Source organism: Bufo bufo, chromosome 11 (genome assembly GCF_905171765.1).
Source record: "Bufo bufo chromosome 11, aBufBuf1.1, whole genome shotgun sequence".
Classification (NCBI taxonomy): Eukaryota; Metazoa; Chordata; class Amphibia; order Anura; family Bufonidae; genus Bufo; species Bufo bufo.
This window is the reverse complement of record NC_053399.1, coordinates 74,204,730-74,221,290: the sequence shown is the minus strand read 5'-3', so window position 1 is coordinate 74,221,290 and position 16,561 is coordinate 74,204,730. Positions and strand designations below refer to the sequence as shown.

The window sequence follows — 16,561 nt, the reverse complement described above, 5'->3', positions numbered from 1 at the left end:
CGCTAACTTGTGACAAAAAATAAAAAAGTTTTATGAACTCACTATGCCCATCAGCGACTACCTTAGGGTGTCTACTTTCCAAAATGGGGTCATTTGTGGGGTGTTTGTACTGTCTGGCCATTGTAGAACCTCAGGAAACATGACAGGTGCTCAGAAAGTCAGAGCTGCTTCAAAAAGCAGAAATTCACATTTTTGTACCATAGTTTGTAAATGCTATAACTTTTACCCAAACATTTTTTTTTTTTTATCAAAGACATGTAGAACAATAAATTTAGAGAAAAAATTTATATATGGATGTAGTTTTTTTTGCAAAATTTTACAACTGAAAGTGAAAAATGTCATTTTTTTGCAAAAAAATCGTAAAATTTCAATTAACAAAAAAAGTAAAAATGTCAGCAGCAATGAAATACCACCAAATGAAAGCTCTATTAGTGAGAAGAAAAGGAGGTAAAATTCATTTGGGTGGTAAGTTGCATGACCGAGCAATAAACGGTGAAAGTACTGTAGGTCAGAAGTGTAAAAAGTGGCCTGGTCATTAAGGGTGTTTAAGCTAGGGGGGCTGAAGTGGTTAATGAGGACCTTTTATCGATCCGAACATTGTAAACTAAGTATCATGATATATACAGCGGTGTCTCAGGTCTCCCCCTCGCTATTGTGGGAAACGCATAAGGCGTATATTAGAGGAGTGCTAGTGGCGGTGGGAACTAGAACCAAAAAAGTTAGACAAAAGGACATAGAAGAACTGCTGGATCGCATTGCAATCACAGAAAGAAATATTAAACACTCGCACACATGGGGGACTAGAGGAACTAAAAACACTCAGACAAGAGCTGAAGCATATTCTGGACCTTCGCCACGTTAAACAGCAACTGTACTTTAAGCATAAATTATATGCTCATGGAAAGAAGGGTGGGAAGCTAATGTCCTCTCTGATTAAGAAGACTCGGGACAGAACATACGTACATAAAATCAAAGACTCCTAAGAAACTATACATACGCATACGACAGAAATAGCCCAAGCCTTCCATGACTATTATACTAACCTATATAATCTCACTCCCACCCCTGACCCATCTATTCCGTGACACATTCAGCATTTTCTGGACTCGTTGGATTTGCCTGCGGTGACTTAAGAGGAAGCTTCCAACTTATTAAAGCGAGTTACGGAAACGGAACTCAATACTATTCTCTTTAGTTTCCCCCAGGGGAAAAGTCCGGGGAAGGATGGTCTCCCTCTTCTGTACTACAGGAAATTTAGTGATGTCTTACTACCACACCTGGTCTCTTTGCAACTATTTGTTGCAAGGGGCTCATTATTTCCGCAAACGCAGGAAGCTCATATCACGCTCATACATAAAGCTGTAAAAGACCCCCAGGCCTGCGGCAATTACCGCCCAATCTCACTCCTAAACTTTGACCTAAAAATATGGGCCAAATTGATAGCGACTCGCATCAGTCCCCTTCTTCCACGACTAATTGGTACTGAACAAGCGGGTTTTGTGAAGGGGAGAGAGGGCAGGGACAATTCATGCAAGCTCCTACACATTATACATTCAGCACACCAACATAAAATCCCCTTGGCGCTTTTGGGAGTAGACGCTGAGAAAGTGTTTGACAGGGTCAATTGGGCGTTCATGGAAGCTACACTGCATAAATTCTAATTCCCCCTAAGCCTAGTTCGAGCTATACTCACCTTATACTCTCAGCCCTCCGCTCGCATAAAGATTAATGGCACCTTGTCCCCAGCTTTTAAAATTACTAATGGCACACGTCAGGGCTGCCCCCTCTCTCTCCTTCACTGTTCATATTCGTAGTGGAAACCCTAATCCAGAAACTGAGGCAAAACACAGCAATTAAGGGTTTCAGCAGAAGTTCTTTGCAACTCAAATGTGTTGCATTTGCGGATGACCTATTATTCCTGCTCTCCTACCAATACTCCGACCTCACTTTTAGAAGAATATGGATCCATTTCCTCCTTTAAAGTAAATGTTTCAAAATCAGAAATCCTAAATATAACCGTACCCTCACGAATCGTGCAGGAGGCGAAACAAAAATAGTCCTTCCCATGGGTCTCAACATCCCTAAAATACTTAGGTATACAGCTCCCCCAGCACCTCGCAAACTTGTACAATCTTAACTTTGCGCCCTTGCTCCAGGACCTTAAATAAATGCTGCACAAATATGATTTCCCATACATTTCCTGGATGGGGCGAAAGTAAGAATTAGTCTTACCGGTAATGATGTTTCCAGGAGTCCGACATGACAGCACTACATGGAGGTTGTCTCCCCCGCCCACTATTGGGACAGGAAACAGATAGGTTAAAAGCTCCCCCCCCACCCACCATCACCAGTGTTTTATAGATTATCACACAATAATGGGTAACATAGTACAAAAAAGTAAAAGGAAGATTACTCTAATCATTAGGGAGGGAACTACCAGTGCTGTCATGTCGGACTCCTGGAAACATCATTACCGGTAAGACTAATTCTTACTTTCCAGGACGTCCTCCATGACAGCACTACATGGAGTAGGAATACCAAATTAATCCAATAACTAGGGAGGGACCGCAGCCTGAAGAACTTTACGTCCAAAAGACTGGTCAATATTCCCTGACACATTTAATCTGTAATGCTTACAAAAGGTTTGGGAGCTTGCCCAGGTGGCTGCTCTACATATCTGGTCGATAGAAGCATTCGCATGTTCGGCCCATGAAGCAGAGACTGCTCTCGTTGAATGAGCCCTAATCTCCTGGGGACAGGGAAGCTCCTGGCTCTGATAGGCCTCTTTAATGACTATCTTAATCCATCTAGCTAAGGTTGCTTTAGAAGCTTTCTTGCCTTTATTGCGGCCTAAAAATTAAACAAACATATTTGAGTCCACTCTAAAGGTACTGGTAACGTCTAGGTAGAAAAGGAGAGAACGTCTGACGTCTAGAAGATGGAACTCCTTCTCCCCTTCGGTCTTTGGGTCTGTGAAGAAAGTTGGTAGTACTATCTCCTGGTTACGATGAAAGGAAGAAGCTACCTTCGGTATAAAGGACGGGTCTAGCCTTAATATGACTCTGTCTTCACAGATTGTAAGGTACGGTTCACGGATGGTGAGGGCCTGGATCTCCCCTAGCCTACGGACTGATGTGATAACCACTAAGAACATCATTTTTAAGGTCAGGTTTCTTAGGCTACTCTCGTGTAGGGGTTCAAAAGGTGATTTTGTTAAGGCATTAAGAACTAGCGACAGATCCCAGGGAGGGACCTGGGACCTTAGTGTTGGCCTAATCCGTGTGGTTGCCTTTAAGAACCTGCTTACCCACCGATTTTCTGACAGGGAGTAGTTTAGAAACCAACTTAAGGCTGCAGTTTGGACCTTAAGGGTACTGGGCCTGAGCCCCATGTTAAACCCTTCCTGGAGGAAATCAAGAATATCTCCCACACTCGGGAGTAGGGGATTCTTCCCTCTCAGCGCCATCCAGGAGCAGATTTTTTTCCAGATTTTATTATAAATCGCCGAGGTCACCTGTTTATGGCCTCTCTGAATAGTGGCTATTACTTCTTCTGAGAACCCCTGTAATCTTAACAAGTCCCTTTCAGAAGCCACACTGCTAGTTTCAGCCTGTTTATTTCCGGATTCCATATTGGACCCTGATGCAACAGGTCTGGCCTGAGAGGGAGGGGAATCGGTTCTTCTTGACTCAGAGAGGACAGGACTGGGAACCAGGCTTGTTTTGGCCAAAAGGGAGCTATGAAGATCACTTTGGCCGATTCCCTGCTGATCTTCTTTAGGGCTACTGAAATCGGAGGGAAAGGAGGAAACGCATACGCCAGCTTCATGTTCCAGGATTGAGATAGAGCGTCTACGGCCGTGGGGTGATCGGCAGGATTCCGGGAGAAGGAGGTTGTTTGAGTATTCTTCCTTGAAGCAAAGAGGTCGATGTCCGGATATCCCCATGAGGCTGTCAACTCTAGAAACACCTGTCTGTTCAAAGTCCACTCGTTTGGATCTATAAAGTGTCTGCTGAGGAAATCTGCTGACTGGTTTTTTGAACCTTGTAGGTGTACTGCTGAGATTGACAGCACATTCTCCTCTGCCCAGGAAAAAATCTTGTTTGTTAGATTCTGGAGGAGAGGGTATCTTGTTCCTCCCTGATGTTTGAGGAAAGAGACTGCTGTCATGTTGTCCGACAGGATTCGTATGTTCTGTCCACTCAGAAGATCCTGACTCTGTCTGAGAGCTTCCCAAACGGCCTGAAGTTCTCTGAAGTTTGAAGACCTGTTTTTTATGGTCTGGCTCCAGGTTCCTTGGAAGTAGTAGATTCCAACCTTTGCCCCCCAACCTTGTTGCCTGGCATCTGTAGTTACTACGACGTACTGATTTAGATTCCAGGAGACGCCTTTTGATAGGTTGCTTGATATCTGCCACCAATCCAGGGATCTTCGAGCATTCTCCTTTATAAGGATCTTCCGGTCTATGGATCGGTGGTCTCCGTCCCAGACTGATAGAATCATCTTCTGCAGGACTCTCGTGTGATGTTGACTCCACGGTACTGTAAATATGCAAGATGTCACCAGGCCCAGAATGCTCATGGCATTTCTGATGGTGCACACTGATTTCCCCTGAAATGCTCTCAATTTCTTGACAAGGTTTTGTTGTTTTTGAGGTGGAAGGAAAGACCTCTGTAGGTTCGAATCTAGTAGTGTTCCCAGGAAGATCTTCTTGGTCTCTGGTACTAGGTCTGATTTTTCCCAATTTATGATCCAGCCGAGATCCTGTAAGAGGGATATTGTTGTCTGTGTTTGTGACGCTAGAACTGGTGCAGAGTCTGCGGTTAGGAGGAGATCGTCTAGATAAGGTACAATCTTTATTCCCTTCAGTCTGAGGAAGGCCATTATCTCTATTATCAATTTTGTGAACACCCGGGGGGCTGTTGATATCCCAAAGGGCAGGCACTGAAACTGATAATGGTTTACTCTGTCTGCTTCCCTTACTGCAAATCTTAGGAATTTTTGGTGGTCCGGATGTATTGGTACATGGTAATATGCATCTTTTAAGTCTAAGGTGCACATTACCGCTCCCTGAGAAATGAGGGGTGTTGTTGATCTTATTGATTCCATCTTGAAATGACGGTACTTTATGAAGACGTTTAGAGGTTTTAGGTTGATTATAGTTCTGAAAGAACCATCTGGCTTCTTGACCAGGAATAACCTTGAATAGAAGCCCCTGCCTTCCTGACCCGCAGGGACGCGAGTCACCGCACCTAGATTTTTTAGTTTTGCGACGTCTTTTAAAAGATTTTCCTGTTGTGTACCTCCTCCGTACCCTGTTAGCAATAAATTTGTGTTGCGGAATAGATATGAATTCTATCTTGTACCCTTCTTGAATAATTTGGAGCACCCAAGGGTTCTGAGTTACCTGGGTCCATGCTGGGAGAAAGGATCTTAATCTCCCCCCGACTGGTCTGGTGTCATTCTTTGTCCTGGGAAGTGTTGGGATTAAGCAGAAATCCTCTGCCCCTACCCCCTTTAGGATAGGACCATCTCCCCGACTTCCCCTTATCCTTATACGTTTGGTTTTTTGGCTGGAATTTTTTACGAAAAAACTGTGTCTTCTTAGTTTTAGTCTCAGGAAACCCTATATTTTATCTGAGGCCTTTTCCAGAATTTTGTCCAGACTAGAGCCGAACACGTATGATCCTGAGATGGGGATTGCACATAGCTTATTCTTTGAGGTGAGATCACCAGACCAGTTCTTCAGCCACAAAGCCCTTCTTGCGGTGTTCAGAAGGGCCCCGCCTTTAGCTGCGAACCTGACTGACTCTGCTGAGGCGTCCGCTGTAAAGGCTGTCGCCATCTTTAGGAGCGGGATAGTCTCCAAAATGTCCTCCCTGGGAGTTCCCATTGACAGCTGAGATAACCACAATAAAAGGGACCTAGCCACTGAAGTAGCTGCCACGTTAGTAGACATTAAGGCTGCAGAAGCTTCCCAAGATTTCCTCAGGAGACCATCGGCTTTGTGGTCCATGGGGTCTTTCAGCTGGGAGGAGTCTTCGAATGGGATCGCAGTTTTTTTTAGCTACCCTTGCGACCGGGGCGTCGATTTTGGGGATTTCTTCCCAAATTTTAGTGTCCTCTTTGTCGAAGGATAAACAGCTTTTAAACTCTCTAGGAATAAACAGCCTTTTTTCTACATCCTCCCATTCATCCAGGATTATTTGTTTTAGGCTAGAATTTAAAGGGAACACCTTCCTCCGTTTTGTAATCAGGCCAGCAAACATCTCCTCCTGAATGGATCTCTTAGCTGGTTCGTCTGAGATATCCATAGTCTGTCTAACTGCAGTTAGGAGGGTATCCATATCCTCAGTTGAGAAGCAGTACTTGCGTCTCTCCTCATGGGATGAGGAAGGTAAAGACTCCTCTTCTTCCTCCTCCCCTGAATATTCCACCTCTATGACCTCTGTGTCTGACTCCAAGATTTGCTTAGGTCTTTTAATCCCGGTGGTCTGTTCAGCCACCTTTAGGCGTTATTAAGGAGGAAACTGACGCTTTGACCTCTTCTTTAATGATGGCTCTAATGTCCGTTAAAAGGGACGACTGTTCCTCTTTCATCATTTTGTTAATACAATCGGTACAAAGCTTCTTTGTATATAACTCCTGAAGCCTTTTATTGCAAATAGCGCATCTGCTGGGCTTCTTTTTGATGTCCACCTTTAGGGTAGGATCTTTCTCTCCCTAGGAGACATGATGATAGGCTCAGGGAAACCCGGAAGTGAGAAGAGAAGCGCTCCGGTTCCTGCGCGATCCCTCCTGGAGGAGCGTCCTGCAGCCCAGAGCCCCGGCGGGGTTGCAGCTACCGTTTCCCAGCCCCTGGTATACCCTCCTCCAGCCGTGAGTCGCGTGACCCACAGGCACTGGAGGGGGCTGGGAGGCTAAGGGACCCCAGCATAGGGGTTTTAGCCCGGCGAAATAGAAAAAGAAAAAGGTTTATGCAGGTCTACAAGAGACCACTCTCTGCCCTGTCCATTATTGGGACAGGAAAAAACACTGGTGATGGTGGGTGGGGGGGGAGCTTTTAACCTCTCTGTTTCCTGTCCCAATAGTGGGCGGGGGAGACAACCTCCATGTAGTGCTGTCATGGAGGACGTCCTGGAAAAAACCTTTTTATAAACTTATGTAGGCCCAAAAATACTGTACATGATTTCGATGATGCCAACGCACTTACCCCCTACTTTTTTCTCCTCTATCAGATTAATGTTTTCGAAATTTCTCTGGAGGGGGCGCAGACCAAGACTACCATATACCCTCCTTATTAGGAAGAGAGGAAACGGGGGTACGGGTCTCCCGGATATCCTATCCTATTATAGAGCCGTCGACCTGAATAGATGGTTGGAATTATTGAACCCATGCAAATAAATTCAGTCACGCTTTTGAAAAACTCACTTAGTTCCCCATTACCACAGACAATCTGGAGGCCGAGGGAAGATATTTTGAGCCGTGTAGACCTGGATCCACTCATCATAGGCGTGTGTAGGATGTGGATGTCGCTAAAAGACACTTTGGCACCCTATCCATCCCCTCTTATGCCAGAATCATTATTACCTAACATCGTCCCCACCATAGATTCACCGTACTCTGACTTCTGGTACAAACTAAAAGACCTAACTATAGCTGACCTTTTTCCATCTAATAAGGTTCCAACACAAGTCGAACTTCTAAGACTATTAAATACAACTACTATTAACCCACTCCATTTGGCTCACTTCCATAAAGTCTCAGAAGGTTTTCAGAAGGCCTACTTATTCAGACGACAACTCACTCAGTATGAAACCACACTAACGTTATGCCAACAGGCGCCAAGAAAAGTAGGAACCAGATACTACTACAGCCCTTGACATCTTCAAAACCAGCTTTTATCTCCTCCTGGGAGAGAGATCTGAATATCTCCCTCACAGAGATTGAAGTACGATCCATTCTGAAATCCTCGCATGGTTTCTCTACATGTGTTAGGCTGCAAGAGAACCACTACAAACTCCTAACCAGATGGTATAGAACACCTGAATACCTATTCACGCACAACCTCTCCCAATCAAACATCTGTTGGAGATGTGACTCTGACGTGGGCTCCCTTCTACATATATGGTTTACTTGTACAGTCATCACCACATATTAGAAGCAAGTTGAACTAACTATTAATCTAGTTTGCCGAACCTCCTATACCCTAAAGAGCGAACACATTACAATAGCAAGGGCAGATGCGTCTTTTTTGCAGAGAGGATTATTATAACTAGACTCCCACTCAACCTCTTCCCCTCTTCTTTCGCTTATATGTCATAGACATTTGACCCTTTTGGAATGAGTCGCGGCCCATGACTGGCCAACTGACCAAGAGATACTGCTTGACAACGTAGAGTTAAACAACAGCCTCCCCCTCCATTCCCTTGCTGTCTCCCCCTCCTTTCCGCCCTTACTTTTTATTCCAACTAATACCTCATAGTTATTCGTTCTTCATCCTATGTCTCTATCTCAACATATATATGAGCTCAAGCGCGACTATGCATACTACATCAGTTGTGGGTTTATTCTCAACTTGTACATAAGATATTTATTCTCTAAATTTGAAGCTTGTATCTGATGTCATATTACGACTTACCTAAAATCTGTGGTTGAGTGATGTTACTTTGCTATTATGGAACAACCGATTTGTTATTGTCATGTATGAATGAAGGTGGCTGGTTTATTGCACTGTCACCCCCCAACCAGAAGGGTTTCACTTGCCAGGGACCATTGTGTCCCCCAGACCGTCTAACACAGGACTACCCCTCCTGCGCAATACTGCATCCCACCCCAGGATAGCAGAACACAAGCTTCCTAGCTTGTCCCCCTTTTCCAGTGTGTATTCAGCCCCAGGCTACCTTCTATCTTCCTGCAGTCTTTCCCTGAAGAGTCACGGACAGAAACGTGCCACGTCAGGAGACCATTGGAAGCAATCTCCTCTTCAATCCACTGGCATAACTTCTGTAGTTTTAGTTTTAGGTCCACCTTAGAGACAGGCTACCGGACGGGGTCGCCTTTTCCAAGGCGAGTGCTCCGTGTAGATAGGTAGTAGCATAATAGCCCCCTTCACCTTTGGCAGGGCTATTCAGGATTTACTCCATTGCTCCATCTACGCGGCCCCACAGTTACAGCACCCATTCCCGCACGGCTTGATCCAAGTGTCTCCTGCCTCCTGTATCCAAGGACCTCTCCCACCATCTACAAAGGGTCTGGTAAGACTGTGCGCATCTTCCCGGACTGAACAGATTTTTGTCTATACCAGCCAGGCACCATTCAGTTGGTCGTTTGTGTATGTATGTCTACTTTGTGTAGTGAGTTCTATTAGTCTGACACCTTTTGATCTTATTAAAAGGTGTGGTCGGATAGGCTATCAGAAAGGTGAACCTAACCTATCTAACCCCTATCTACAACAAGCAGTAGAATTATGCCATGACTGCCGTGGTAGGGCAGCCTAAAGGGGGCCACCCTAATGTGAAGTGACTGTAAGAAGGTGTGGGTGGGTGGGTGAAATCAGCTGAATCATCGTCAGCCTGGGCCCACAGGTGCCTATAAATAGCCTAGTAATCAGCCAGCCTGGGCCCACAGGTGCCTATAAATAGCCTAGTAATCAGCCAGCCTGGGCCCACAGGTGCGTGTAATTAGCCTGGTAATCAGCCTCCCCTCCCACAAATGCAGCAATATATTTGCTTAATACTTGTGGTCGGATAGGCTATCAGAAAGGTGAACCTAACCTATCTAACGCCTATCTACAACAAGCAGTAGAATTATGCCATGACTGCCGTGGTAGGGCAGCCTAAAGGGGCCAAAAAGAGCAGACCTTGTTTAGAGTAAATATATACATACCGTTACGACACCCGATTTTGAACGGAAAAGACCCTTCACGATGGAGGTGCGGAATATACCGTATATATCACAGTGACTTACATCTACCTTACCTCTTTGTCATGTGTACTGCCACATCGTTCTTGGAGATGGTTAATGCTGATGCAATTGAAAGAGTGTCTGGTAACCAGGAACGATTTACTCCTATGTTGACTAACATATGACCATATTACGAGAAGGTCTGAATCCTGAGAGCTGCAGACTGAAACAAACAATGGTGAATCTGTTGGAAGTGCCTAGATCAGGCATCCCAAACCGCGGCCCCCCAGCTGCCGCAAAACCACAACCCCCACAACGCCCTGCTGTAGGCTGATACCTGTAGGCTGTCCGGGCACCGTGGGAGCTGCAGCCCCGCAACAGCCGGAGGGCCACAGCCCGAGACCCCCGGCCCAGATGAACCCCAACCATCCGCCAAGGGCCCCGATCGGGCACCAACTGTTCCTGGTGGCAAAATACTTTACCTCTACTTATTCCCCAGGCCACACTTCCTATTAAGGGCCCAAAAGTCAGAACATGGTGTCTGCCGTCTTACTGTAGTAGTAAATTAAGTGAAATGTGTAAACCCACCAGGCCTGGGGAACCATCCACAGGAATACATGGCTATTTTGATTAACGAGCTAATGTTGCCTGTAATAAGGACAGAACGTACACAATACCTGCAGTTGTGACAGAAAATGCTTAAGGTCGTGATAAACTATGTATGCTGCGCCTGTAGTCGTGATAGGACTTGTCGTGTCAGAAGACATGACAGACTTCGTAAACTGCGCCTTATTACTGTACCTCCTACTGGAAGATGGACCGATACCCAGGACTTAGGCCGGACACCAACACCGTCAGCCCGAGTTTGTAGATGAAGTAAGCATGCCTGGGAGAAGATGATGTCCGCAAAGGCAGGCTTGGGATGACTGCTTATAAAGAAAACAATGAAAACCCAACAACCTAGAAAATAAAAGTCAGGGAAAACAATAACGTGAGTGAGACTCTAATGGCACAAGTCACACGTGCGAGCCACCACAAGAAAATTGTATTGCGAGCCACAGATGACCGAGCCATGCGAGCGGGTCTGAAGACAGAAAAAGACATGGAACTTACTTGTTGTGGGACCACGCAGCCGGCCTCGACTGGCGTTGTTGTGTGTAAAATTTAAACGGAAAAGCCATGCGTGAGAGGCTCTAATTGCGGAGTCATGCGTGAGAGGCTCTAGTGGCGGAGCCATGCGTGAGAGGCTCTAGTGGCGGAGCCATGCGTGAGAGGCTCTAGTGGCGGAGCCATGCGTGAGAGGCTCTAGTGGCGGAGCCATGCGTGAGAGGCTCTAGTGGCGGAGCCATGCGTGAGAGGCTCTAGTGGCGGAGCCATGCGTGAGAGGCTCTAGTGGCGGAGCCATGCGTGAGAGGCTCTAGTGGCGGAGCCATGCGTGAGAGGCTCTAGTGGCGGAGCCATGCGTGAGAGGCTCTAGTGGCGGAGCCATGCGTGAGAGGCTCTAGTGGCGGAGCCATGCGTGAGAGGCTCTAGTGGCGGAGCCATGCGTGAGAGGCTCTAGTGGCGGAGCCATGCGTGAGAGGCTCTAGTGGCGGAGCCATGCGTGAGAGGCTCTAGTGGCGGAGCCATGCGTGAGAGGCTCTAGTGGCGGAGCCATGCGTGAGAGGCTCTACTGGCGGAGCCATGCGTGAGAGGCTCTAGTGGCGGAGCCATGCGTGGGAGGCTCTAGTGGCGGAGCCATGCGTGAGAGGCTCTAGTGGCGGAGCCATGCGTGTAAAACTAAAACGGAGAAGCCATGCGTGAGAGACTAATGGCGGATTTTTTTATTTTATTTTATTATTTATTTATTTATTTATAAACCACTTATGCAGCACCAGCATGACTTGGGGACTCTCCGACAATAAACCTAGGACGCTAACCAGCCTACAACCATATTGTACCCCTAACGAAAAACATGAAGAACGGTCATCGGGCCCCCGAAGCCATGAGGCCCCCTGAAGCCAAGAGATTGACCTGGATGACCTTACAGTGACGATAATTAATTAAAACGTGAGCCAGACCTAATGGCAAATGCATAGACATTAGTGATCCGAACCACTTGCATGAATGAAACATTAACCAACCGCGAAATTGAAACAGATGGGAGAAAAACAAGAGCCAGAGGCATTGCAGTTCGCTAAGAAAAGACCCTTGTCGTGACAAACGAATGAACTGTGAAAACATAGTAGGAACTTACTCTTATTGGCCCACTGTCCGCTAGGGAGCTATTTGGTTAACTGGGGCGAGAGATCAATCTGCGTGAATGCGGACCAGAAGTAAAAGGAGACCATTCTGAGTGAATGCAAACCAGAATTAAAGAACACCACCCATTTTATTTTTTTTCCCCTCTCTCTTCCCCCCAAGTAAACAGAAAAAGGTAGGCCTAAGGAATGTAACAAACCACCGAGGAAAGAAACGTAAGCCTGAAAAGAAAGCAGCTATGTTTATCAGAAGAGCAGTATCAGTGCGGTGTGCTGATAGCCCTAGTAAGAATACTGAGTAACCATTATGTAGCAATGAAAAGAAATGCAGCTTTAAGTGGAAGCAGAGTATAACACATGATGTAAGAACAAGTGGGTAAATGCAGCTCTGGATGTGAGTGGTGCCTAAAACATGGTATGGGCACAGCTCTGAGTCTGAGCATGAGGAGCATGGTATAAAGCAGCCGTATGAATGCAATCTGAAAGTGAGCAGAGTATTAATGTAATGCAACAGCGAACGCTGCTCTAGTAGTGAATGGCGTATAGGACAAAATGTAAATGCAGACACACTGATGTAGCTTTGAAGGTAACAATCCTAACCACGATAATTTGACCATGGAGCCCAACCCCCTTCGCCCCAGAGCGCTACAAGTCACGGACCGTGTAACCAAGTCCAATCCTACCGTGAATGCAAGCACTTGCCTAGCACCTTCTGCCATTGCCCAGGCGCAACCGAACCTCCACATGATGCTGCAGGAGTTTTTTGGTTTTTTCTTTTTTTTCTTTTTAATCTACCATTGATCCACATTTACCATCACTTAAACCCAGCACGCGTAGCTTGAGCCAACTGCAGACACGCGTCCCGCATGTAAACCAGGTATCAGAAAATATACCACCATGACCACTCTAAGCACATGCTACCCCAATAACTGTATGCAATGGCCCCACCAGGCCTCTGAATAGCCAGACAAACAATACAAACAACCATGGTTCGACCATTAGTGCCCAAACTCTGCTTCATCCCAGAGCGCTACATGTCGTGGGTCCCGTACAAACAACTCCGATCCTACCAAGAATACCAGCGCCCTCTTGAGACATTCTGCCGTCGCCCAGCCGTAAGGACCCTCCACACCATGCTGCTGTATCCTAGAGCTGAGCCAGAGGTAGTGAAATCAGCTGAATCATCGTCAGCCTGGGCCCACAGGTGCCTATAAATAGCCTAGTAATCAGCCAGCCTGGGCCCACAGGTGCGTGTAATTAGCCTTGTAATCAGCCTCCCCTCCCACAAATGCAGCAATATATTTGCTTAATGCTTAAATTTTAAATAAGTATACTCCCCCCTCCTGCCATAGGGGCCCATTGTCTGCTTGTCACTTTGGAGTGTCTGCATAGCCTGAATTGTTTCAGTGCTCTGATCAATTTATTGCTCATGTATGAATTGAAAAAACTAAATAAAGAATTATAAAAAATAAAAATAAATGCAGGCATATTACATGACATTAAAACATAATAAAAACAAGTTTGCGGTGCCCACGGTCACGTAGTGGGGCACTGCATGAGGAGGAGAACGGGGGCTACAGGAGCCACAATATATGGTGGAGGAAGGAGAATGGAGGACACAGGGGCTACAGACTGAGGGCCACAATAGATGGTGGAGGAAGGAGAATGGAGGCCACATGGACCACAATAGGTGTGGAGGAAGGAGAATGGAGGCCACAGGGACTGCATTAGATGGTAGAGGAAGGAGAATGGAGGCCACAGGGACCACAGACTGAGGGACACAATAGATGGTGAAGGAAGGAGAATGGGGGCCACAATAGATGGAGGAAGGAGAATAAAGGCCACAGGGACCACAATAGATGGTGGAGGAAGGAGAATGGAGGCCAAAGGGACCACAATAGTTGTGGAGGAAGGAGAATGGGGGCCACAATACATGGTGGAGGAAGGAGAATGGAGGCCAGAGGGGCCACAATAGATGATGGAGGAAGGAAAATGGGGGGCCACAGGGGCCACAATAGATGGTGGAGGAAGGAGAATGAGGGCCACAGGGACCACAGACTGAGGGTCACACTGATTTGAGATGCCATAAAGTGAGGACATTCCTCAGGGGTTCTGGATTTCTAGGACATGGACATATCATATAGCTGCCGCCATTCCTGACATCCACTACACACAAGAGGCGGCTTCTAGTGATGACATTTATGGATTTTACTAACAGTCGGGGACATTTTCTCTCCACAGTCACAATCTACAGATTTTATACTAACGCTCTGTGGACGCCTCACCCACATCTCATCTTCTTATTCTTACAGATTGGATGATAATGGTCTACCAGACACTTCCTGCATCCAGTTGGCATATGTAATAAGGAATAACCGGTCCCTGAAGAGACTTGACCTGTCTCGTAACCGTCTGTCTGGTCCTCACTTCAGTGACTTGATGGAGGCTCTGTCCAGTCCGGCCTGCAGGATAGAGGAATTACGGTGAGTATAAGAGATGTGTACAGGACTGAGACATGTGGGGCACATGTTATACATGGATTTTATTCTATTTTATGCTCCGCACCATTGTTATGTCTGTGACATAAACTGCTGACTGCTCCTTGATATGTGACGTCTCTACTAATGTCTGACTAATGCACCAGGTCTAGTTGTCAGCGGCCACCTTCCCCCTTACCTGCACCCCTGATTTTGGCACCGTCTGTATATGTGTCATCTGCAGCAGATTTATCATCTTCTCTTCACATTACTGATAAATATTTTCCCTTTTTTCCCGACTTCTAAGAACCATAACGTTTTTACTTTTCCGTTCACATAGCCGTCTGAGGGCTTCATGCGTGCTCCTGTATTTTGCGGTCCGTCTAGAGAAAAGTTTCTTTCCTGTCCTCGAAATAGAGAAGAATAGGACGTTTTATGTTTTTCGAGACCACAGGGCAGACTTCAGGGTGTGGGGAGCACACGGTGTAAGGTCCTCATTTTTTGTGGCCCCGTTGAGATTAATGAGTCTACATCTGATCTGCAGATCGGACGCAGACTGAGACTACGGTCGTGTGCATGAGACTTAAGATGTATTTTGAATGGCTCCATTTAATTTACCATAACTTGTATTGAAAACACAGGAAAAAATTATTTTTGGGGCTACAATTCCACCATTTTTTTATGTTGTTTTTTATGGATCAGTACAATTACAGAAATACCACATTTATATGCTTTCTATTATATTTTACTATTTTGAAAGTAATAAAAATCTAAATTTCCTTCATGGCCATATCCTGACCCCATGACCTCTTTATATTTCCATCTACAAGGCTGAGGCTTGTTTTTTGCCGGGCGAGCTGTAGTTTTTTTTGGTGCCATTTTGGGTAACAATTAACTATATCTTTTTATTTTCTTATTATTTTCAGGGGGTGAAGTGACCAAAAAACAGCGATCGCTGTGCGGGATAATCACTTTTATATGTTAATAGTTCCGACATTTTTAGATGCGGTGGTACCAATTATGTTTATTTTTTAATCTTTATTTTTATATGTAAAATTGCGAAAGGGGGAGATTTGAATTTGTATTTTTAAAAGATTTTTTAGTTTTTTTTTCTTTTAACTGTAATAGTACCTGTAATGCACTTTCTATGCAGTGGATGAGTGAGAACAGACAGAACATGATGACGCCTGCGGTTTATATGGAGACTATATGGAATTCTGTATGTCTCCGTTTCTGCACTGACCCGCGGTGTGTGGACAGACAAGGGTATATGAGGAAACACAGGGAAGTCTATGGACACGTGAGCTGTCCACGGAGGACACGGATAGATCACTGGCGTGTTAATCAGCCCATACGGGGTAAGAACTCAGCCGCACTTCAGAAATGTTTTACATGTTTTAAAAGTAGTCACTAAAAAAAACTAAAAAAATTCAGCAACATCAGCAGGTGACAGAACAGATTTTGTCCGTTTTCAGCCGCGTTTCTTTCTGGACGTCTGTGAAATGTTTTTCCTCTATAGTGAAAGATGTAGAACCGCCAGATCTCCAGCACACTGCGCTTCTGAAAAGAGGCAGAAGAAAACACCAGTAAAAAGCTGTGTGTGAACGTGGCCTCTGGAGGGCGGTGCCGATTTGAGTTTGTGGCCGCCAGTCATCTCACATAGGATGTATCGGCATGTAAAGCTGGAGGCTTCAGCAGCATTCTGCGCACTGTCCACCTGCGACGTGTCACAGTATAAAGCCGCACATCACAACCTAAATAGTGACACGTCTATAACCACACGTGACATCATCACATATCAGAATGCTTCTCTTCATCTGTATCACTATTAATGCCCCATCATTTCCTCTATTACGCTGGTCCTGAAGGGGTTAAAGCATCTGATGTGCCACACTGTGATGTGACATGACGAGTGCAGTATGTGGCGGTACTTTATAT

The 16,561-nt window shown here is 45.8% G+C and overlaps 2 protein-coding genes across 2 annotated transcripts in view; one reads left to right on the top strand and one right to left on the bottom strand.

Moving 5' to 3' along the window:
• LOC120981622 (NACHT, LRR and PYD domains-containing protein 3-like) overlaps positions 1 to 16,561 on the bottom strand; it is a 3,400,916-nt gene that overhangs the window by 837,850 nt on the left and 2,546,505 nt on the right. The gene's annotated exons all lie outside the window — the stretch shown is intronic.
• LOC120981625 (ribonuclease inhibitor-like) overlaps positions 1 to 16,561 on the top strand; it is a 340,361-nt gene that overhangs the window by 297,737 nt on the left and 26,063 nt on the right. Inside the window, exon 4 of the mRNA XM_040411196.1 lies at positions 14,459 to 14,629. Coding sequence (XP_040267130.1) covers positions 14,459 to 14,629 — 171 coding nt within the window. The remainder of the gene's footprint in view (positions 1 to 14,458; positions 14,630 to 16,561) is intronic.